Raw genomic sequence first — 25,294 nt, 5'->3', positions numbered from 1 at the left:
TGTAAATGTTAGTGACGTCCACACTGATGGATGAACGGACAGCCAGACACCTCCATGTATATCCAAAATCTCTAAATGATTTCTGCTAAATCATGTCAATAACAAGTTTCATGCCAATTGGATAAGCAGTTCTGCTGATAAATACCAACCTATAGATGTAACATGCAAATGGACTGTTTCAGTTGTATGTTGACATTTTTACCTACAGAAACACTGTTTAGATAATTGTTACGATTAAGGCATAGTAATAGATCAGGTAAGCAAGCTGGTCTATGATGTCATAGCCGGTGTCATGTGATCTTGTTCAGCCAATCACAACTTAATTTATCCAAGCCATTTTATAACAATAATTATAAAATGATGTGGATAAATTAAGGGCTGTTATAAAATGGCTTGATGTTTGGCCTTGTGCCTCACAACACACCCAGGGCGTGCGCTAAGAATTGTTTTAAAGCACACCCTGTCGTGGGTTATTTCTCACTTGTATAATCCTACAATCCCTCTCGTCATCATCAAATCTGATGTCATATCTATTACTTCAGTGTATAAAATAATAGTTTTTAAAATAACATCAGCCAATAGTTTTTCATGAGACTCTTGCCAGGGGGAATCCTATGAAATATAAGTCTCAAGTTTAATTGTAATCACTTTCAGAACATAATTTAGAATACAGACACTCTAGAGAATTCAGAGATTGGAAATTTAACATAGCCAAGCACACTGCTTTGATCTGGAGTGGTTAGTGGAACCACTGTGCTCAGCCCATAGAGTTATACTCTATCCAATTGTAGATATGTTGCCGTGGAGATGACAGGTTGATGGAACTCCAGCATTACTGGCAGGTTGCAAGGATATTCCATTAATTCCTGTTCAAGATATAGCACTGATCTTTAATAAAATTGAATTCCCACATATCCATTAGCACTAAGTAGGGCAGAAGTGCTAACCTTGCTGTCTTAATTTCATATACAGGGAGTCATGATGGATATTATTATTATTATTATTATTATTATTATTATTATTATTATTATTATTATTTCAATCTGTAACATTAAACAGTAACATTCAGTAATAAGCAAAAAGATAAAAACGTTAACAATACACTATGCGTTCACCATAACAGTTAAACTCAAAAGAAACGTACAATATTTAAATCACCCTGTCACAAGGCTCCCTCCCCTCATGTGATTTGCTAATGACGTCATCGACGTCCCGAACAACATTTGCCAGCCTCTGAGTGACGTCATCCAGCCAATTACAACAACAATAGGCGTGAAGTCAGCAATAAGTCGCGTTGCGATCATTTATTATGGAGAACCTTGAGATGAAAGAAACAGAGAGGGATACTGGAGATGGAGAACATGATGGCGTTGTACCAGATCCTGTCTGCATTAAAACCAAGAGCAATGCAGAAATGGAAGATGAGAAGGCTGAGGGAACGAAAGAGTCGGTTTCTGCGTCTTGGCTCCACTGTGACTGCTCTCTGCTGAGCCACATCGCAGACGCACTAACCTGGCAGAGACCGCTGTACAGCATAGTGCTTTTCATCTGCACAAACTCACTCTTCTGGTAAGCCTCACTAGATTATGCAGTGCACGGAACAAACTCATATATTGTTTTTGTTTTTAAACCAAGGCGATTGAAACGAATAGAGTTGACGTGTGCAGGCGTTGTTTATCATGTTAAACAGCTGATTTAGGTTACTGTACAAACATATTTGCATTCAGCGGTTCCAAGCAAGAGAGCGTGACTGTTTTAGTTGCCATAGCTATATCGTGCCTATAATTTGTTACTTGCTCTTTTGTTCTAAATAGAAACAAGGACAAACGTGTTTTAAACGTGTAAGAGATTTCTGAATATGTGATGTAAGTGATTTGTGTTTCTAGTTTTTCTGCAGGTTTCTTTTCTCTATCCATTTTTGAATCCCCTTCAGATTTGAAAGCTGTAAAGGCAATTCATCTCAAACTGTATTGTTACCATTTTATTAGTCGATCATTTTCATTTACTCCACCTTGGTACATAAAAAGCATTTCGCATAAAAAAAAAAAAAAAACCCATCAATTGTCAGTGTTTTAATGACCAAATGACCAAATGAAGTACATGGGTAATTCAGATGCACAAGCAGTGGTAGGACAGCTTGCATGTAAATGAATGGAGCCCCAGCCTTGGAAGCATTGCTTTGGCAGGTGCAGGGTCTTTCAGATGAGAGTATTGATGTGTGCTACGGCCCTATAGAACCGTCTTGAGACCCAAAGGGGTCCTGAATCACAGCTCTAGATTAATTTTAATTACAGCCCAACTTTGAACTAACTGAAACCTGTCAGACAGCAACTCTTTCAATAGCCATAAACCAGGGATATAAATTAGAGCAACATTTTCCATCCCTGCAGCCAACAATAATAAGACTGCATTTTTTGTCAGTCAATTTCTTATAGGGCTAGAGTGAGTCAATGGGGTCAGATTTAGAAGGTGGGGGGTGCATTATGAAAACGGGAGTCGTATAGTAAGTTCCAAAAGAATAACTATTGTAGTACAGTTAGAGGTGTTACAGTACATTTGGGTGTTAAATATTACACATGTAAAATATGAAGTGAATAAATAAACAGAAACTAGCCGTGCTATATCTATCTGTAGGTCTGTCAGTGTCTATCTATCTGTCTCTATATCTCTGTCTGTCTGTCTACAATCTATCCATCTAGCTCTCTCTCTCTCTCTCTCTCTCTCTCTCTCTCTCTCTCTCTCTCTCTCTCTCTCTCTATATATATATATATATATATATATATATATATATATAAAACTTGCCCAACATTTTTTTTCTTCCAGCTTGCCATCTGGCTGGATAATATACCAAAAGATATCACAATTGTTGCTTTCTTTTTATTTTATGGTTCCTGGTAAATTCTTTTCATGCATTCTCCATTGGAATGGGCAGTGGTATGCATGAGAAATATGAAAGAAGCACAGTTATCAGCAGCAAGTGCTTTTGTAACATGTCAGAAGAGCCCCCCCGCCAATGACACCTGTAGCTAATATGAACAAAGGGGATTAATGTCTCCAAATGTCTGTATTTTCATCCAGTTATACAGTATATTTTAGAGCTGGTTTTTCACCATGTCCAGAATAGTAGAAAATGGGGGTTACTACTGTGTCAAGCTGTGTGCCAGGAAAACGTAATCATTTCAATTTCAGTTTCGTCTTCACAAAAAGAAAACAAACTAACAAAAAAAAAAACTTGCCAGTGTCACATGTACATTTCCTGTATTTCTGTTAGTCCCAGCTAGGAGGTCTAAATAATTCCAGGCTTCCAACAGTTTTCTGTGTAGCCTAAATCTTCTGGGATTTTTATTTGTCCTGTTTTCTTGTCTGGGACACAAATGTATCTGATAAATAACAGTTATTAAAATCCGTCACATGAAAATATAGCGACATTTGTTTTTTAAGCAACATTTGTTTTATAGCAATCAAACTAAGTTTTCTGATCTATGCCTCTAGTTTGCTGTTGTATTTGTTGCCTGGCTACCTGCTTGCTGTACTTTTTTTTTTTTTTTTAAATACCGGTAATCAAAATCAGTCTTACTGTGCAATGCAGGGGAATGAACAGTAGTCCTTTATAATTAGTACATACAAAATGCATTGTGAAGTGAATTCAAACCATTTCGTATTAGTACAGGTAGGCTTCCTGGAGTTGCGTGTTCTAATGTGTCAGTATCATGCCACTGTTGTGGCTCTCTGGAAGTTATTAGGTCGTTCCTTATACTGGTTCTGTATTTTGGGAGGCTATGTGATGTATTTTTGGAACTTGTTTACAGACTTCAGACATACAGTAAGAAGGGATGTGTCTTTAAATAATCAGCCTCTGAAAAATAGACTCTCCAACAGCAAGGTGTTGAAGTATCCACTGGCTGCCTGCAGTGTGGTACTTCAGTCAGTTATATATGTCTTTGGCCATGCAGTAAAACAGTTGATTTTATTAACTTTGAAATATGTAACAAAGTTTGTTTTTTTTCATTCTAAAGTGGCTTAGCTTTGTTTTGTCCAAGGAGCAACTTTTCAGGTGACTTTATTTTCATAAATGAATTACTGATTTAGCAGGAAACACATTTACCAGAAATCATTTTACTGTATGTGATGAGTTTAAAACTTAGAAATGCCCCAATTACTTTTCGTGTACAGCGCAATTTTTTAGTGATACAGATCCAGTCAATATTTCAATGTACACTATGTAGATTGTGGGACACCACGTAGACGTTACTGTACAGCTGTCATACTGAATCAGGCATTTTGTACTAAGGCATGTGGAAGTGATGGAGATATGTGGCAAACTGATTTGTCATTTTCTTAAATTTTTTTTTTCTCACAGGTTTGTGGCTTTGACCTCCTGGAGGGTATATTACCTGATGGCATTAGCTTTGCTTGCCCTTCTCACAGTGCAAATGGTGAAGGATATTGCTCTGTCCAGAAAAAGAGGTAAGAAGTAAACTCCTAAACTACACATTAACTGCATTTCAGTTTTGTGCCACACGCAACTAAGAGATTATATAAAGTGACAGTTGGCCCTATATTACAAAAAGGGTTGCATTGAAACTGGAAGGAGGAACGTGCTGATCAGTTATCTGTCACTGAAATTCCCTGTAAGAAGAAAGAAGTTAGTTAGAATTTTGAGAAGAAAAAAAAATAGTTCCAGGCTGACTGGCTTGTAACAGACCAGGTTAAGGCTCTGTATTCTCCATATGCAATTCTAAAGTTAGTGAGATTTGTTTGTTGCTTCATGGAGCATGTCGCATTATGCAGTTATGGACATCTCATTTGTTTATTTCAACATGACAGACATTTTTAAGACAATTCAGGTTAATATTAGTGTAAAATACATATGTATTTTACTCTTGTTAATGCAGCCACTGCCTTTATCTCTGTTGACACCTGTCCAGGGTGCAAAGGTCTAGAGATCACAAAAAACGTGGGTATAGAATTGCGTACTGAACTCATACCATTTTGATCAGGTGCCAGAGGGCTATGTGTCCAGGGGAAGATAGGATATTTAAGTTAAATTTTATTATGAAAAATGTATATACAATAAAAGCAAAATATGTTAAGGGAACAGTTTTATATATATATAAGCTAGTAACTCTTGACAGTTACGTGCTTAATGGTCTTGGGACAGTACCCAAGACTAAGAAAGGTCTTCTAATTACTTGTTCCCTGAGAAATCACAAAAGAGTAAAACACAATAGAGTATCAGATTAGCATGTTACTCTCTGCAGCAGATACATTAGTACATTACATATCATTAGATAACTAGAGTTGCTGTGGAACTTCGAATGCATTTGAAAACAAAGGGATAAACAACTATGTAGTCTGAAAAGGCATATATGAATACCTTAAAATATAAACCACAATCTCACTGTATTTGTTCACAGTGCGTTTGGAAAAATAAACACCACCGTTTCTGTTGATAGTGTACTGTTTCTGTTTAAAGGAGTGCTGGTGTTTACGGATGTTTATCAGGCTCGTACAGCTAGATGGAGGTAGCAAGAGGTATATTTATGTAGGTCTTATGCTTTAGAGTGAATTGGTGATTACAATATGGGGAAGTTTTAAACTTTCACTGTTGACAGCTGCAGGAAGGTTAAACCCATAAGGCACTGAAGGCTCATTGCATTTGCATACAAGAGAATCTAAACGGTTTGTGTTTTAAGTAAAGTATCCATCTTCTTGATTTTCACAGGTGCTCAATTGTGGCGGAGTCTTAGTGAGAGGTAAGTTCCTCCTTTTTGTTTCAAGTCAAAGCATGTTGTGGTTAGGGGTGTAACGGTATGCAGCATCCGGGAGCGCTGCTGGTATTCTGCACATGAGAAAATGGCAGAAAAGTTTTTTCACTCCATTAAAAATAGGAAAATCGTTTGCATGGTCCCACTAGGTCTACACCAGAAATCAAAGCAGTGAAATGTAGAAGTTGGGTTCCATATTTGCCACGCATGGAAAAATAAATAGCAGTGAAGGTGAAAATACATGAAATGTATTTAGCTTCATTACCTTTGTGCGCATATCGCATCCCCGCAACTCTCAACAATCTATTGTGACGGTAAGCAGGAGCTGTGATGTGTTTTTTTTTTTTGTTTGTTTTTACAATCCTCAGAAGCTTGAATGGGGTGCAAAACTACCCCAAAAATGTACCGTGTGTATTTTTAATAACTATTAGTCCCATTTCCTGTGTTGGTATCAAAATAAAACTCATTTAATTGCATGTGAGGATATATCTGGATATTAAGAGTTTTCAGATATGTTTATTCTAAATACACTTGGGTGCGTTTTGAACCCCTTACTGATGACAAAGGATTAAGAACACAATACATAAATACTGAGAAAAATACTGAGAACTTATTTTTTTCAAATACTAAGAGATCATTGCCTGTTAGAAAAATGTTAGGCTAGACAACTGTAGACAGACCAAGATAAGTGGTCACATTCTGAGCCTAGCACATTATAATACAGTCAGCACTCACATATCCGACCCAATAAAAGTTTGACTTCAGTGATGGTTCCAACCCTTGTCCAGTTTTTAGGGAACACAGAAAAGATTCAATATCAAAAATATGTATTTTCAACAGAAGAAGTATTTTAATTCAGAATGATATGGTTCTGAAAATATCACTTGCCAAGAGACACTACATGGATTGTAATACAGTACATACTTTTAAATTTGATACATATTTGTACCGATTTCCAATGTTGTTACATCATAAAATTATATGTACAACTGTAATATTCCACAATAAAAGATTGTGAAGGCCTTACTTTCCCCCATTGAATTAACTATAAAGCAAGTGGAGTCACACAGTATTTAAAGTTATACATTTTGTATTGTGTTCATTTCAGGCAAAAACAGTACAAAAGTAGACTTTTTTTCAGTCCTTGCCATTGTAGTTTCTTTGCAATAAACAAAGTGGCAAAATACACATTTTCATAAAGTAATGGCTTTACTGAGGTTTACTTATGACATTTTTCAGCTGTACATGCAAAGGGAAATTGTCAAATGTAAAATACATGTGGAAAAGGGGGCGTGTACAAAGAAACAAAATGGTGAGTTTTGTTTTATTACTCTCCTCATAACAGAAAATAGGATCGCAACACGTAACATTTACCTTGCAAGCTGGGCCAGTGTTTGGAAAGCGTTAAGCATTTTCGAGTGACGTACCTGCATTTCTATCTCCTGATTCTGACTCGCGTGGCAAATCTGAAGTAACACTTTGTTGATCCTGCTTTTCATATTACCTCTAATAATTTTATTTGTATTAAAGAGAGTCCCTTTTATAAATGCCTTTTTAAAAATAAAAAATTCTCATATGGAACATTTTGTGGTAGATTCTTCTTGCTTAATAAAGTTTGTTTAGGGGAATGTTTTAAAAAAAAAAGAAAAAAATACTTGCCTCATTAAAATAAAACCTGGGAACATTACAAGAAATGCCTTGTTTTTTATAAAGGATTTCAAATAGTGAAACTATATCAGTGTTTATTTGAGTACCAGTAGTTTTTGACAATAAGAAAAGAAAGCTTTTTTTTTTTTTAAATCAGTGAAGTATTTCTTATGTTTTAACAAAACATGACAAACAACATGTAAAACTAGTCTCATTCTTCCGATGGATCTATTGTTAGGAATGCTACACAGCTGTTGTGGTTTTGTATGTCTACTGAGATGGAAATGGCAAGTATTTGAATTGTTCTAATGTTAGATACTTTAGCTAAATACAGATCATAAAGCATGAGGCAGTAACCATCTGTAAACAAGCTGTCCATCTGTGGCAGTGTGCCCGGCCCCTGTGCTTATCTTTGTGATTCATGTTGTCTGTTATATGTGGATATACTGTTGCGCTGTATATAAATGGATCTGTGTAGCACAGGTGATTTAAAATATAGAGTTGTATTTAGGCACAGGGATTGCATAATCACTTGACGTGCAGACAAAGTATGTAACATGTGCTGGGATTCAAGTGAATAATTCATTTGTAATTGAATCCCGGCACAACTGTTATATAGATGCACGGGTCACTCGCTCGGGGTTGGGTGTTCGTTAGTAGAGAATGGGAGAGAGCGAGAGGAGAAATAATTTCTTAATAATAACAACTGCTACTGGTACTAAACTACCTCAGCCCGGTACTTGTTTGGGTCAGTGTTTTGTTTGTCTATTTTGGCCAACGTGCCGTTTTGTTTGTTTTGTGTTTGTTAAACCTTTTTATTTTGTATATTTTGTAAGATCTGAGCACCATTGCGCCTCAGTTTCACCCGCAGTTGCTGTATGTCTTGCATTCATTTCGTGGCCTGACTTCAACCTACAGCTAGCCTGTTCACAGCACCTCACTAGGGATATCCTGGAGACCTATAAATTAATATATTGGTGGGGTTTCATCCCAGTAGCATGTTATGTGCTGACAGGTTTTAATATTTTTTTTAACCTCCCCCTCCCAGTATTCAAGTCAAATGGTTGCTTAGTACCAGCACGGTACAGACCTTTGCCAGAGTCCTCAGAGCTACCTTGAGTTGAGTATAGGGGACTTAAGCAATAGTTATAGCAACTTTTTTATTATGCTTTTAGCCAGTACCTCTTCTTCAGTTTTCCTGCATCATTTAGAAACAAGATTTATCAATCAGAAACTCATGGCTACATTTTTTTTTTTAATATTATGGTAGCACCGATGTAGATCTTATGTGGATATTGTAATTGACAGTAAGCAGGCTAATGCAAAATATATTTGGAACCTAGATCCTTCTAGCAGTGACAGAATCACCTTGATGTAAACTCAGGATCTGTGTTTATTACTGTCTGTCTAGCAGTGACAGAATCACCATGATGTAAACTCAGGATCTGTTTATTACTATGTCTGTCTAGCAGTGACAGAATCACCTTGATGTAACGTCAGGATCTGTGTTTATTAATGTGAAGCGTTTATCAAGCTTGTTCTTGTTTACTCTGCTCTTGTCCGGTTTTGTTATGGAACGTTCTCTGGACTGCTGCCTGCCACTTGTATGAGGCCTTTCACTGATTGCTTATCTGCACATGACAAGTCATATTCTTAGAAATCTTCCTAGTAACTGAATGACCAAGCAGTGTACTGTGCGCTTCTCTTCATTGATAATGCTTCTAGTCTGAGGGGCAGAGATGGGGTGGCAGCTGGGGGTGTGTCTCCTTGTAATGCCTCTGATTGGTTCTGGGTGGTGTTGATGTATTAGGTTTGTATACTGATCATGGAACAATCCTGTTGACTCAGGAGAAAAGGAACAACAAGGGAGTTTCTCTCCTGGGTGCTTTTATAATGCTTTTAAAAATATTTTCAAATCGTCAGATTCGTTGGTGCCTGTTTACATAGTTTACCCTTCTCTGACCTTGCTGCCACTTTCAGCAGTCTGGGTTTATGAATGGCAAGCTCAGTCTTCATTGGTCCAGAAAAAAAAAAAAAAAGATATTCAACCTATTTTATTCTACTGATTTACTTTTTACAATAAACCTGTAGATTTTATATTTTAAAACTGTAATGAGATAACAACCTTAATTAAATTAAAAAAAAGATATATAAATAAATACTTTAGTATAACTGTTTTTGACTTTTTTTGAGGAAGTGCCTAAAAGTGTTATTCGTTAGACTCCAGTCCTTTAATATTTAACCCCACAGATGGTCTTATATTCAGATTATGAGTTTGATGGTGTTTATCTTTCCAGGAGATGCTATGCTAAGCATACAGTCTTACTTCTAAGTGTGTTTAATTGTGGCAATCCAGCACTACCTGTCAAACAGCCCACCAGACTGTGTCCCACTTTCACCTGCTTTATCCCACTTTCACCTGCTACATTATGTTACTTTCACCTGCTACATTATCCCACTTTAACCTGCTACATTGTGCTACTTTCTGGCTTCCCTGCAAGCATTGCCGCTAAGCCATTGTGCCACTGAGCAAAAACAAAAAGATTTTGATGGCTGATTTTTCCCAGGCTAGTTTTACTGAAAGACAGCCAAGTTCCCATATCCTCAAACAAGTGTACAGTATATTCAGCATATTATTTTAGATAGTCTTATCCACTGTCCTAAGAAATTGGTATGTTAAAATCTATATTATGTTGTATCATACCTTTACAACAGAGTACATGCTGTGTTTTTTTTTTTTTTTTTTTTAATACTTATAGGTATAGGTATAGGTAGTTAATAATTAAAGATATAGGCAGTGTGAAAGACGGCATGTCCTGCACAGAGCATTAACAGTGTTATTGAGGAAGTTGTTATTGTGAGGCTATTACAAAATCAACATGGGAGGGAACAGATGAATCCTTGTAGTCAGGCAATATGTGGTTAGTATTTTATAGCTGCTGGGTAAACAAGAAGCAGGTTCACTTGCGCAATCTGCACCAGAACATTGTATTGAACTGCACAGGAATAGTTATATCATTTCATTCTTTAAGTTGTCACCCTTGAGTTTGTTGTCACAAAATAAAACTGCTGCGAGGAAGCCTTATTTGCCAACAGAGGCACTGCTGCAGAGTCCAGGTGCTGTTTGTGTCAGACTTACACAGAGGGAATACTTTCCAGTTGCAATTGCTCTTTCCTATCCTGTCTGCCTCATCAGTGCAGTTGGAATGTTGCGTGACTGATTTATTTATAGAATCAGCCAATCAAAATAACTAAGCCTGAGCTTCATTGAAGACAAACACTTGTGCTGGAGTCTGCTATACTGCTACACTAACTTTCTGTCAAGAACCCTTCTGAGGACTCCCACTTCAAATCCTGACTTACGTCCAAAGAAGACATACAGAAGCGAGAAAGGAATACCTAGAACCACCATACTGTCTTTCTGCTAAAATAGACTGTTATATATTAATTCATAAACCAAGAGCGAGTGAAATGTCTGATGGTGAAGACATTGGAGAAGGAGTGAGGTAAACTATGTTAGCGACATTATGCATGTGCTGGAATGCTAACTTAAAGGCTTTTGTGAATATTACAGCTGAAGAAGATACATTTCCACATTTCTTTTTAATGCACTTTGCTTTTTATCCAAAAACTAAGAGTAGCCTTTCTGTCTAAAACACTGTTGATCAGAAAGATGACCAGAAGTGAGGTTAGCTATGATGTCCTATTTTGTTGTTATTAGTGAACTAGCAGCAGTGAAGTGCCCAACTTAGTTTGGTACATGTTATGTTTTTATGGTGGATTAGAATAGAAGTCAATTAAAAACAAAGTAAAACAGCTACTCTGTTTTGGTGAAATCTAGATGTGCCACAAAAAGAATGTATTCATATTTTGTTTTATGCTTTCCTTCTGACTAAAATTAAGTTTACGAATACTGACAGGCTGTGAGTAATGTTCTAGCATCCTCTCCAGTCATAGCTTTGGGACCAAGCTGCTGGGTGACGACCAAGTTCGATTCTACCCACAGTACTTGTTTTAGATCCACATCAAGAATTAACTGTGGGTGAAGATCAAGTCACAAATCTGCATTTTAAGCTATATCCTAAGAACCGTTCATACAGTTGTAATGGAACACAGTATAGACATGTTCTCCTCTGACTGGTAGGGCTACTGTAACAAAGCCTCATTTCATCTTTTTGCCCAAGTGTGTATGTTCGAATGAGATGCTGTATTTGATTTACCATGCGATGTGGATGTAGGACAGACGCTGCTCATATTTTAATGCAGCCCCATCTGTCATCAGCTGCTGATGAAACTGAAATCCAGGTTTAACCTCCACTTAGTTATATGTGTGATGTGTTTTGCAGTCTCAGCTACACTGTAGAACAAAACCAAACACTAAATAATCAAGGAGGCCTACCGTCTGATAAATTCATGGTTTAAAATTCCCATTTGAACTTGATCTGTGAAACAAGATTCCACACTTGCAAGAACTTGTGAGGAGAATTTGTAGGTGTAGTGTTCAAAGCGATGGAGAAGTACACACTATCCCATTGGGAGCAGGAATCACAAACTGCAGATTAGCGTGGACAATAAATGATAACCCTAATAATGTTATCAAAAAGGTGCTGTGAAATAGCTTTTTGACAGTGCAAACTTGTTTATCCAAGCCCTATCTATTTTTGATACTTTAATTATCAAAACTAAAGTACATAAGGACCATGAGGCATACCGATATGGGTGGTAAAGATTAGATTTCAGGTGACATGCTCAGTCTTCTTGTGCACTTCGGGCAGAGTCTGGATTCTCAAACTGTGCAAATGTTTTTTTTTTTTTTTTTTTTTTTAAGACACCCTACAGGTTTTCACTTCTAATAAATCACATAAAATGGATCTTCGTGCTTTAGAAGTCTTTTTTTTTTTTAATACAAAATTGTGATGTTTCTTCTGTGAATAGGATGAAATCTATAAACAGGGTAGATGTACTGGAATGTTGACAAACCCTTAGTGGTTATTAATAGGTTTCAAAAGTGGTCTGAGTTTTGAGCCGTTGGCTTTCCTAGAACTCTATACTAAACTCAGTAAATGTATTCTTGATCAGCTGTTCCATGATTTGCATATCACTGTGTTCAAAATCAAGAGACTGTTCAAACCAGCCTTTCAACTTTAATCAAAACAAAAACTTGTATCTGGCTGTCACCCTTTCTGTTTCTAAAGTATTTATTATGGATTATATTTAAGGTATTATTGATCTGTATTTAAAGTATTATGGATTTAGGTGTTACTGCATCTTGTAAAGCGCTTTGTGATGGTGGTCCGCTATGGAAAATGCTATATAAAATAAAGATTCATTGATTGATTAAAGTTAGAGCAGGCTGCTAACTCGGAGAAGTATCCTTTTACATTTTATTCAGAAAGAAAGTCCTTCAGAAGATGTTCCACTCTAATTGGGACTGATTTAGCAAAGTAATTAGGTGGCAGGACATGAGCTATCATTGCTGTTAGATTGGTGGTTAAGCTTCCAATATTGAACATGCTGCAGGGTGGTGGATGGGAGGAGGAGATTGATCAAGCAACAAGAGTAATGGGGAAAAAAGTGAGATATCGCGAGTAGGTGATGCTCTGATTGAGAGATCAGCCCCTGTTCAGAAAATCAGTTTTAGCAGATTGTTTCTTATTTCACTGATGGTTTTCATGTTGGGTCTGTAGTGTGTATCTCCAGGAGGCAGTGTGGAGAAAGCTCAGTACTACAACTGTCTGTGATGTTATTAAGTGCAGTTGTCACCTCTTTGTTGCAGAAAAAAAACTAATTAATTAGAAAAGTGATGGACAGATAAACTAACTTACAAATCACAGATTCCAAATTCTGCTTCCCTAGTATAACTCAAACCATCCTCTTGAGGAATGTCATCTTGGAATTTCAAAGCGCAGCAAATCTATGGAAAGTCTATTAAATCCTCTGCTCTTGATGGCATGACAGAGCAGAGGTTTTGCAGGTGAAATGGAATCTATATCTTTAATTATACAAGGTAGGCATTAGGACTGTGGTAGACTTGGGGTAGCCTGCCCACAAATAAAATTATGTTTTGGACATCAAAGCCATAATTGTTAAGGACAGAGGGCTTGCTTGGCTTGGAATGTTTTATAAACAAGCTTGTTAAGCACAGCCAATCATAGCCTTTCTGTCCTCAAAAGGTTGTATATAAACTTGTTGATTTGCGTTCAAAACAGAGTGGCCAGATAGTGCGTGAGTGCTGGAAGGGCACCAGCCCCTGAACAACAAGCAGTGTTGTTTAACAGAGGTCACTGGTTCAGTTCCACATGCAAACACTCTGTTTAGTAGTTTGAAGTTACATGCTGGGTCTGTCTGCTACAGTATGTGGTCTAGAAACTTGCTCGTCTTGCTGATGCCCTGTGCCACCAAACAGTACAGAAAGTCACAGATGGTATTATTGTAGAGGGCTTGATGTAGTCTTTGGCTGGAGTCCAGTTGTGAAGTCAGTTGCATGGTGTGTATCACAGTGTCTGCCGTCTATCTGTGGAATGGTTTGTGTTTGTTTATATTGGGGTTCACTGGCTACTTCTGTTTACAACCCTGAGGGTTATGTATGGCTATATTTAGCAGAAGAAAGATTGTCATGTGGTAGAAGGGATTGCCTCGAGAAACACTCTCTAGGGCTCAGGTGGACTGAGCAGCACGTGTTCATGTGTCACGTCCAAGGGAAAGGGCCAAGTGTGTGACAGAAACGAGTTGTAGCACCTGCTTCTTCACATCTGCAAGAGTGATGATTTGTTAAGGAGGAGGGCCGGGATGACTTGCGTTAATTGTTGTCAGCTGGCTGCCAGTGAACGAGCAATAAATACCAAGAAAGGCTGTTGTAAATGCTAGGCTTTCTGATGTCAATCAGTTGAGTCTGAAACGACATTTGCAAATATTTTTTAATTACTTTTACCTTTTCATTAAACTTCAACACCAACATTGCTTACTCAGTTACTATGTGCTTCAATCCTTTAGGCGCCAACGTTTGTGAAACTTTGTACAAAGTGTTGATAGATAGAGAAAGCTGGATTCAAGTGTAACAGAACACCCGCAAACTTTGTAAGTATTGCATTACATTACTGAGTCCCTTGTTGTCTGTATTGCAGTGTTATATATTTAAACAAGTTGCTGATTTCTTTTGACATTATATTGCTGGTTCATAAGTCAACTGGACAATACATTTCTCAAGAGTTACTCAGTGTTCGCCAGGAGAAAAAAAAAAGACTTCTAAGGATCACAGTGTATCCAGATCACGCTCCCTCCTGCAACAATGCTGTTTTTTTGTTCCCACAGTACGCCACTCATTTTAGTCAGGAGGCCAGCATTGTTGCCAGAGTGAGCATGAATTGGATACGTTGCAATGTTTACAAGATATAAATCTCTCTCCTGGCTAACATTCCCAAGTAAAAACTGAAAAAAAAATGTGTTAGTTTATTTACTTATGATTTGTGAATAAAATAACATACCAAAACTATCGTGAATATGTAAAAAAAATAAAAATACTGCTATACGGACAGCACAGAATATAGCAAAGGTAAAGTAACATGATTCTTATTTATACCTGAGGGGGTTCTGTGACACTTTAAGATGGCTTCTGAATGTACAGCTTATGGACTGTACACGATACAGAATGTGAAGCCACATTGTACTTGTCCCTTACCCTGGGGAGTCCCCAGCGGCAGGAGTTTGGTGGTGTGGCTTTGCCAAATAAAGAATATTGCCAGGGATCAGCTAAATCTATCTGACGTGACCAAAGCCTGGCTTAAAACTTGAACATTTAAGAATTGCTGCAATTTAAACTAGTGATTATACCAGATAGCAGCTAACAATTTTAACAAATTACAGTAAATGCTTCTAAGATGTAAATGAAAATCATTTGCTTTAAAAAAAAAAAAAAAAAAAAAAAGATTCTCCAAAATGTCCCCCAGCTACTTTCTCTTAAGAACCAAATTAATTGCTTAAAGGATTTTATTGGTATAAAATTGTCCATATTTCAAACCACCTATATATTCCATGATAAGTCTCCTTTGTTACATGTCTTATGAAAAGTCTTCTTTGACTAGTACACACTCTTTACTCTACAAGCTCAAGTCACACTATTAAAACATTCTAATGGCTGCCTTTCTTGAGCATATTATTTAAGGCATTCTGTAACTGCATGTTGTTGGAATTTTCTTGTTATATAATAATATGCTCCAGTCCTTGGAAAAGAGAGCAGTCTGACAACTTCTGAGTCCGAGATGGATAGCACTTCTTTATTATAGTAGTTATTCCAGATATTTTAAATAATCATATATATATATATATATATATATATATATATATATATATATATATATATATATATATATATATATATATATATATATATATATACACACAGTGCCAATAGTAAGTATTCACCCTCCTTGGACGTTTTTCACAGTTTGTTGTGTTACAACCTGAAATCTTGATGTATTTAAATGAATTTTTTTTTTCCTTTGATTTACACAACCTAAACAACACTTTGGAAAGATTATTTTTATCGTGAAACAGCAGTTAATGAAAAAAAAAACCTGAAATGTCTTGGTTAGATAAGTATTCACCCTCCCGAGTCACTACTTGGTAGAACCACCTTTGGCAGCAATTACAGCTGTGAGTCTTTGGGGTAAGTCTCTACCATGTTTGCACATCTGGATCGTGCAGTATTCGCCCATTCTTCTTGGCAAAATTGTTCAAGGTCTGTCAAGTTGGATGGGGATTGTTGGTGGATAGCAATCTTCAAGTCTTGCGACAGATTCTCAATTGGATTCAAGTCCGGGCTTTGACTGGGTCCCTCAAGGATATTCACTTTTTTGCTTTTAATCCACTCCAGTGTTGCTTTGGCTGTGTACTTCGGATCATTGTCCTGCTGAAAGGTGAATCTCCGTCCCAGTCTTGGGTCTTTTGCAGACTGAAGCAGGTTTTCCTCAAGGATTTACCTGTATTTAGCTCCATCCATTTTGCCCTCTACTCTGCCAAGCTTCCCAGTCATTAGTAATTTGCACTAAATTACTATAACACCTGGAACTGAAGATAAGCAGGTGATTCTATGACATGTTCTGATCAGTATAGATTGGCCTTAGCTTGGAGATTAACCCTAAGAATATTACTGACAGGTTTTATGAGGTCCATAGAGGTTTTCTCTTTTAGTCCTGGTTGATTCTTTGCTGGTCACTGTGGAAAAAGGGGGAGGGGTTGCTTTTTATAGACCTCTCACTTCTGTAAACCTGACCAGGGTCAGTCTTACTGCAAAGTTGTTCACTCATGTATTCTACAGGATTTGTATGCACCAGTCTTGGAGATTAACACTACCTGCTATCCATTAACAGCACATATTCTCTAAGCTTTATCGAATTGTTCCAGTTGTTCTGCTATGTACTAACTGTTGTACTAAGAAAATCTTTTTTGTCCTCTGCTCTTCCAAAATGCTTCTGATATGCAGTGTATTTAATATCTCTTGATCATATAATAAAATAAAAATGACTTAAAATCCTTCACAATGTAATGCACTCCATGTGACTTTCTTTTTTTTCTTTTTCGGTGTGGGGGGGTGGGGGGGCGGTGCTTTGGTGAGTGGTCATTCATTGGTTGCATTAATCCACTAGTATTAGAATTTGAAACTCAAAACAAGTATGTTGGATTACACAGTTAAGACCTCTAACAGAATTACAATTACAACATTAGTCATAAATTACCTATTAAAAGTGCAATACAATCAGCAGCTAACATAATCAAGTTACAGTACAATTTATATCCTATAAATAACCAATATACGCAATTCAAATTCAAATACATCCTGAATAAATTAATGATTGCATAATCGATTATGTTTCAACCAAGCCTGAAGTTTATTACAAAATATTTTAAAATCCCTTAACATCTTCAATTCTGAAGGAAGTGACTTCCAGTATAAAGTACCTCTAATAGAGAGAACTGTTTGGGCAAATGCTGTTCGATGCCTTTCCACTCTATAATTCCCACATACAGCTTCCCTTGTGAGTGTATTAGTATGTTCAGAGAGCTTTGTCATTAATTCATTTAAGGGTCGGGTACATAATCCATACAAAGTTAGTATATCTGTTAGAACATCATAGTTAATACTTTACTACAGTTGTAAATGGCAAACAGGAACTATTTTATGAGGCGGAATGTTATTTTGTCTAATTTAAAATCACTTTGAAACATAAAATGAGTCCTGTTTGCTATTGTTTTTACTGCGTGAGACATTGTATAATAGGAATAATGCACTCCAGTTTTCTGTAGTGCTGGGATATCACTTTTCGGGTGTTGGACGCCCAATCACCCAAGGCGTGATGTTATCCCAGCACAACACACACCCTGTAGCACATTATTCCTTCAATGACATATAAATGCCATTAATTGGCTAGTCCCTTGCATAAATATGTACTTCAGGTTAACACAAGAATAAAACAAACCCTTAACTGGTGGGAATTTTAAATGCAGCATATTAATATAGCAGTGGTGTCATTACATATGGCAAGGTAATGACACCACTTGCCTTGCTCTCAAAGGGTGTAAATTAGGCAGCTATTTCAGGCAGACTACTTTGAAAACAGCTGCTCCAGAGTAATGCAACTGAACAAAAATCATGCAGTGAAATCTGACAGAAATATGGAACTATTACTTTCAAGTAAAGCAGCCATGGCTACAATTTATTCAAGGCTTGTTTAATGTAAGATCAGTTTAAAAACGTTCTGTGTTTTAGAAATGAAAATAACCTCGTAAGGACTACGTCATGCTGTTACTATGGGAACTGGCAGTTGGTGGCTGATCCATGAAAAATCTCATTTGGAAAAGCAAACATTGATTTATTTTTATTTTTCTTTGGTTATCATATCAATAGTCTAAAAAGTCTAAAAAGTTTTTACAGTGTTTTTGTTTCAGCCAAACCTGCCTAGTTATCTAAAGAGGCTGTGTAATTCCTTCGAGCATTCCCAATTTATTCATTTGTCAATACTCAAGGGGCCTTGGCTTATATACTAAGATTGTAGTGTTTGAGCCAGAACCTCAGTGTGTGAAAATGTTGTATAGTTTGCTTCATAAGAAATGACATCACCCGAGTGAAAATAAAATGAATGACAAGTGGACTTTTGAGGATGTTGGTATGCTAATGAGAGTACAATGCCTGTATGAAAAAGTTGGTAACCTCTCATATCACACTCAGTTATCACATAATTTATCATCTTCTTGAGACCTATATTAACAGTATAATATTACATTTTTAGTTTTTCAATAGCTTGCATTTTCAGTTGGTTTTAACCTGAAGCCAGTCTTTGAATTGCCGGCTATATTTCAGTAACTATGTCTTTTGGGAGTTAACTCAAGAAACAATAAACAGCAGGAGAACAATAACAGTGTCCGTGTACAGCTTTAGTTCGTCTTTCAGTAGCCTGTCAGATTCCATACGCACGCTCTCTCTATTGCGTGTTGCTATTAATAAGCCTTACAGATTCCTGGAGATCTTGTGCTTGCTCCAAGGCAGAGAATTTTCAAGAGCTCTTCAGACATTCGCAGCCATTTGTATCACCACTTTAATTTCACCTTTTAAAGTTATATGTTTGTAACCATGATCCAGGCAGAGGAATGGCTACTATAACTTCAAAAGAGTCTTTTTTAAAATTTTTAGATGGAGTGAAATGCACCACTTTCCAACTTGTTCACTGTACACAATTATTCTGATGAACGTGATTACCAATATTGTCCAAATAACTGCTTTTTTTCAACTGACCATATTATACAGATTTTTTGTCCATATAGCCATTGTGCTTATTTTATTCAAACTGTTCCTGAGTGTATATTGATGTTTTTGTAAAATGAGACCTGAATTCACAGTGGCACTCCCACAAATGCACTAGTCAGTGGGTTTCAGCAGCTCCTTAAGGCAGATTAAATCAATATTAAGTATGATTCACATAGATAATCCACCAAAAACAAATATTGACCAAATATAGCTGTTTGTGAAGTTGGCTGGCTGATGTTGGATGACCTTTTGTTACTGTAGTGTACTGGAGGCTAGCATTCTGTGTTTGTGAGCTTGTATAGACAAGGCTGCTGCACCTTTAGTGGTCCCAGCTATTGGTCAATACTTTCAAATCAAGCTAAGTCATAGTTGTACCAGTTGTCTATGACAGATCAATGTGACCGAACATGTCAGGCTAATGCCAAGGGATCATGTATCCCATCCGAGTGGACATTACTGTAAACAATGGATCAAGTAACCTGGACAACTGGGAAAGTTACAAACTACTAAAAGTTTAACTTAGGCAAACATCTTCCATAGTCCATTTGAACAGTTCTGTAGCTTTGTCACTATACAGCTATTTCAAGGACATCCAGTACTAAGTCTGAAATTGTTTTAAGTGTCTTGTATTTATAACATCCATTCCAGGTTTTATGTCTGGACTATTTTTTTTTTTTTTAATAAGATACCGTTCATAAAAATGGACGTGTGTCCAGCAAATCTCTTGGCAATGTCTGGCCATCCATCTAACTCTTAGCATCAATTTGTCAATTGAATTCATCAGGGAAATTAAATGAGCTGGGTTCGTAGCTGGAAATGTAGCTGAAAACCCCAACTCCCTGGCAGATGGATAACATTCTCTAGCCTTGCTTTCTTATTCAAAGCTATCATTACGTGTGTATTATTGTATGTGGGGATGTAAAGTAGCATGAAGAACCCTTCATTTGACTTTAAGTATTTTGCATTTTCAATCAACGGTCATGCTTTAGAATTTGGTTGCTGTTAGGAATTTGTTTACAAGATATTCTATGGCTATGTTTTTTGTGTTTTTCTTCACTCATTGTGCTGTTTTTGCTGTTGTTTCCAGCTGGGAAGTAATCGATTCCAGACAGGAGAGCAGGCCTGGAGACATTCATGTTGTTTCTGAGTCATGGATGAGTTGTAGTTTATTCTTCCAGGAAATGTCCTCCTTTAAACAACAAAACCCTGGCAAGGTAAGTCCTAAACAACATCACTCAATCTCTTTACAGTGAAATTGCATCGTATCTGTACTGGAAAGGGGAGGCGTCATTTTAAAAAGAAATAATCGATTTTAAAAAAGGATATACATACTGTTGGCAGGATTTCTGTGCTTTTCTGAAGTACAGCGTAGTGTAAATAGCATCACCCAAATGCATTTGAAGTTGTTAAATAGCATTTTTTTTATGTTATCATTATTTAAAAACATGAATAACATCAAATTTTGTTCAAAACCCAATCTTTAAGATTCTGGATTTTACAATATAATCTGGATTAGATTTGTTTATTTTGAACATACTTGAAATTACTGAGAGTATCACCATCTGGAGCTGTAAAGCGATGTGTACTGTATGTCACATTTAATATTTTTTTTTTACGTAGTCAACCACAAACTCAAATTGATGAAACTTGGTAAGGACATTTTAAGGAGATAAATAGAGGCTCCTGTCCATGTTTACATACATAGGTGTGTTGCCCTTACATTTTTACATGTAAAAGAAAATAAGTAAAAAATAAGAAAGTAATGTGATTGATAAGGAAATACAGTTTGTGTTAAATTCATGTCCTTATTAGCATTAACAGTATCATCCTTGGACCTCCTCAAAGACTGTTTAATTATCTTTTGGTATGACTAATAATTTTTAATAAAGCTTATTAAAAGTAAGAAAATGGATTGTGCAGCATTGGTTATTATCCATGTCTGTGTGGGGTGTGTACAGTATAAGGTTTACTGGTTTTTTATTATTTTCTTAAATCCTCAGGTTTTTGAACACACATCGTCTCAGAAGGTCTATTTATAATATATTATGATTGATTGCAAATAATCTTTTGACTGGTTTCATGAACCAAGATTTCCGGAACTTTCTAATTTCACATTAGTCCATAATGAGTGCAAATTGGGGTCTGTGACATCAGCTGTAAACATTAAGAAATTAAAACTAATTTGAACATCTCAAACTCATGTTTACAATGCCATGCCCTAATTCACCTGTTTAATATGTAAACTACTGTTTAGATAGAGACTTCCCAAGACTTTCCACAGCTTACACTGTACAGTACATTACACACATGTATTATACAAAACCAGCTTTTCTTTGTCTCTTCAGTTTTGCCTTCTCGCCTGTAGCTTGTGTACATTTTTCGCTGTCCTTGGTCGTTGCATTCCAGGAGTTCTAGTTTCGTATTTTGTATGTAAGTACCTTTTTAAGTGCTGGTATTGATCAGTTGATGTACATATAGTATTGGAACTAACAAGATTTCTGAATGAACAACAATTGGTTTACAATAAAAAAAAAAATGTTTTAGGTAATTCTTAAACACATTTTTAACAGAGCAACAAAAAAAAAGCATGAAAACCTGACATGATTTGTGGACATGGAAAGACAACTTTCAAGTTGATTACATTAACTATCTACAGCACGCTCTTGTTATATTCATTTATAAAATGGCTTGGGAATTTCCTGCATTCTGATTGGCTGCTGGCATCCCAATCCCATATGGTTAAAAGAATGCAACCTGTGTCTCGGATCTCATTTCATTCAAGTCAGGAACATCCCACATCCATAGCCATACACCGCAGTCTATTTTATATGCACAGTATCACTTATGTGACGCACCTCGTGCCTCACAACGCATCAGATAAGTACAACACAAGCCGCCTTGTTTATTATAGTTTACATAGAAAATGGGTTAGGATCAGTTTAAAAATGTATTAACAATTTTTTTTTAATCCCCTTTTTCATAGTGCTATGTGCCTTTGTATGGCCATTGTTGTCATCTCATGAATTAGGTCAAAAATTATACAGTAGGATCGAACCAGTTCTGCAGAAGCTGGATTTCGGCATTGGAGATTTTCTCCAGAAGCTAAAAGAAAGACACGGTGAGTCTTTTACTTGGTTAAAGCTGAACTACTTGTTTGGAAGATGCATCGGTGATACATTGGAACATACTGGTTTCAAGGGCTTCTTATGTCCAAGAGAGAAACAAAAATAACAAAATGGTACAGTCCATCCTGTTTCTGGTGCCCAGGAAGCAGCAGTCAGATTTCTGAAATTTGTGGTTGTTTTTATATTTGCCTATGTCAGCTGTAAACAATTTTTATTTCTCAACAGTATGCTCTTAAACTGACTTCCAGTTATTACAAAGTATAACTGATTCCAGTGTTCTTGAGCGTCTCGTCTTAAATGACCAAATGGAAATAGGGCTTATTGTGAAATGAACATGTTCTAAGGGCTGGGGACTACCTTGTGCAGATTGCAACAACCTCAGTTGAATTTCTGCTCATCGTCTTCTAGACAGAGAACTTGATTTAGACCCTTCAAAAACTGTAGAATAATGTATAATACTGTATACTGCACACAAGAGAATTCCACAAACATATTGTACTATAGCTTTTTCTTTTTGTCTTTTAGAAAAACAAAATGTCATAAGTACTGAAGACAACAGTGAAGCTGAAATATCTGCCCTTTGTCCTAAGGTTTGTATTCTAAGGAATTGATAATATATTAGCACAGCCAGATAAAACCATTCCTTGTGCAGCATCAGCCATTTATTGAGCTTTGGGTAGGGAAACACCTGACAAACCAAGCACTTCCTGTCTTGTTTCAATATCTGTCAGATCTGCTGTCTTGCTCATCATGACTGAACTTGCAACCGGGAAGTGGTGCTTCTGTATATTACAGAATACAATTATACACCAGATTAATAAGCCATGTGAGTGTCATCCCATTAATACAAAAAATGTGCTTCATATCACAAGTGTTTCTATTTCTGTGTTTATTTATTACAGTCAAGGCTACATTTACTGAGCACTTTGATAAATATATAGCACCTGTAATCTTAGTGATTCTCTGTACCCCTAGTTCCTCCCTGCAACATTTTGATTACTGTTGCTCTTCATGTCTGCCTTCTTAACAGCAGGATCTTTAGAATGGGACCTATGTAAATATTTCCTTCGTCTCCTCTGTGTAGATGAACCCCTTGACCATGTGTAAGGAGCTCTCAGTATCTGACACAGAAGCATCTGAGATGTCTTGGACCGACAATGGAACATTCAACCTGTCGGAGGGTCACACTCCTCAGACAGAAAATTCAGATGGTAAGTCATGCCTACATTTTTTTTATTTGGTATTATTATTATTATTATTATTATTATTATTATTATTACAACTGAGTAAATCATTAGAAGGAAATTTGGAAGCGGATCATTAATAAAATCAAAATGTGCTAAATATGAAAGTAAGAAATTTGACTAAAACTATAGACTGTTTTTTTGGAACCACTGATGCTGTTCCCTAGCCTACTGTTCTCTGTTGACTAATGTCATTTTGCCAAAACAAAAAGGCCTTGCATTAAACCTTGATTTGTTTGTATTTAATCTGCTTATCTGTGACTCTTATGTGGATTACAGATCTTGACCGTCCAAGTGACCATGAAGAAATCTTCTCCAGTGGGCTCTCTGAGTTCCCATCTCTGGACAATGGAGCAGGAACGAATGGCGACGACGAAGACTCTAGCATTGGCCTCCCCACTCCCCGCAGCCGAACCAGGAAACCAGAGCGGCAGCACGCAAGCAGCAGCGAGGGACAATTCTCATTACCTCCGACTGGCGACCGGACCCTTGACCTTGTCAATGCCATGGCAGGAGAGGTCATTGCTGCTGCGGTGTCTGCAGCCATTATGGAACAGCTACGTCCCTCCCATTCCGAGACGCCCCCTCAACCCACCGCACTGGCCGTCAGCTCCAGCGAAGAAACGGACACCGAGGATGCAGACGACTTTGAACTACTGGACCAGTCTGAGCTGGAGCAGATTGAGAGCGAGCTGGGACTGGCACAGACAGAGGCAGAGACGAAAAAAGCCAAACCTTCAGGCTTTCTTTCCAATCTACTCGGAAGCCATTGATCACATAAATGCAGGTGGGGCAGGGAGGGTTGGGAGGGAAAATGTGAAGTGACCATGCGTAACCCACAGAAGGATATCTAGACATTTAAGAAATACGCTTGCTATATATTTGTTTTACACAGGGCTGAATCATATTAGAAGTTAGTGAGTTTTAGGAATGGTAAATGTGTAGATTTAGCAATCTGTGTTTTAAAGAATGGCATAGTGTTTCAGATGATTTGGGAGTGTAATGAATATGCCATCTAATGTCATTAACATTTTGCAACTGACTATTTATGTCTTGTTAAAATAGCATGAATTTAAATGTCAAATGTGGTTTCACCAAACAAAACAAAACAAAGCTAAAAATAAAAGTTTTCCACACAAGGCGAGCACTTGTCTCACTAAAAGAGACGTCCCGCTCCAGGAACCTACTGCATTACGAAAACACTCTCATATACACTGGCTGGGATCATCCTCCCCTAAACTCACCTACTTCTGGGCTCCTGGAGTCCCGGGATCCTCACAGCGACTCCTGCCTCTTCAGATGGCCTCGGCTAGGCAGCCTTCACGACCCCCATCTTGCAGTTGTAGGGTTCCGTAGTAGTTAATCCTGCAGCGCGGATGCTCTCCTCGATGTCAACAAGCACAAGCTTTCGTTCAGCGCCCGTCTGTGTAGCAATGGCCTTGCAGTAGATTCGGGCTGTGGTGCAGATGCTTCTTTATCTCAGTGCAACCTCCCCGGGCATGCCCCCCAGGCTTTTCCACTGATCCATAGCCATATGCTTTGGAAGTCACCCTTGAGACACATTTAATGACTCATACCTAGCACTTATCTGCTTATCGGCTAATAAAAACAGCACTGAGGTTGTTTCATGAGGTAAACAGCTGTCATACTGAATTAAACATCCCTGCCTTTCTTCGTAAAAGCCAAAGTTGTAGAAAACATGTCAATAAT

General features: G+C 37.2%; 1 protein-coding gene across 2 annotated transcripts; it reads left to right on the top strand.

The window, feature by feature from the left end:
* Positions 1-1,286: 1,286 nt before the first annotated feature.
* Positions 1,287-24,723, top strand: LOC121314201 (reticulophagy regulator 1-like). 2 transcript variants are annotated; one of them, XM_041247220.1, is made up of 9 exons: positions 1,287-1,569; positions 4,361-4,467; positions 5,726-5,756; positions 20,303-20,429; positions 21,561-21,645; positions 22,199-22,333; positions 22,866-22,930; positions 23,425-23,551; positions 23,864-24,723. In XM_041247220.1, the coding sequence occupies exons 1-9, from the start codon at positions 1,310-1,312 to the stop codon at positions 24,355-24,357; spliced, it is 1,431 nt and encodes a 476-aa protein (XP_041103154.1). In that variant the 5' UTR covers positions 1,287-1,309; the 3' UTR covers positions 24,358-24,723. The 2 variants fall into 2 exon arrangements, with proteins under 2 accessions (XP_041103154.1, XP_041103157.1); XM_041247223.1 differs by lacking the exons at positions 1,287-1,569; positions 4,361-4,467; positions 5,726-5,756 and adding an exon at positions 10,484-10,921.
* Positions 24,724-25,294: the final 571 nt, after the last annotated feature.

This window comes from Polyodon spathula, chromosome 4, assembly GCF_017654505.1.
Source record: "Polyodon spathula isolate WHYD16114869_AA chromosome 4, ASM1765450v1, whole genome shotgun sequence".
In the NCBI taxonomy this organism is placed as follows: domain Eukaryota; kingdom Metazoa; phylum Chordata; class Actinopteri; order Acipenseriformes; family Polyodontidae; genus Polyodon; species Polyodon spathula.
The sequence above is the reverse complement of the archived record's forward strand: the minus strand, read 5'-3'. Positions and strand labels throughout refer to the sequence as shown.

Bases quoted from the DNA above. Each gene is read 5' to 3' on its own strand.
- LOC121314201 (XM_041247220.1), top strand. From the start codon at position 1,310: ATGGAGAACCTTGAGATGAAAGAAACAGAGAGGGATACTGGAGATGGA. The intron at 22,334-22,865 runs GTGAGTCTTTTA...TTTGTCTTTTAG, and splicing joins GAAGCTAAAAGAAAGACACG to AAAAACAAAATGTCATAAGT. The intron at 22,931-23,424 runs GTTTGTATTCTA...TCCTCTGTGTAG, and splicing joins TATCTGCCCTTTGTCCTAAG to ATGAACCCCTTGACCATGTG.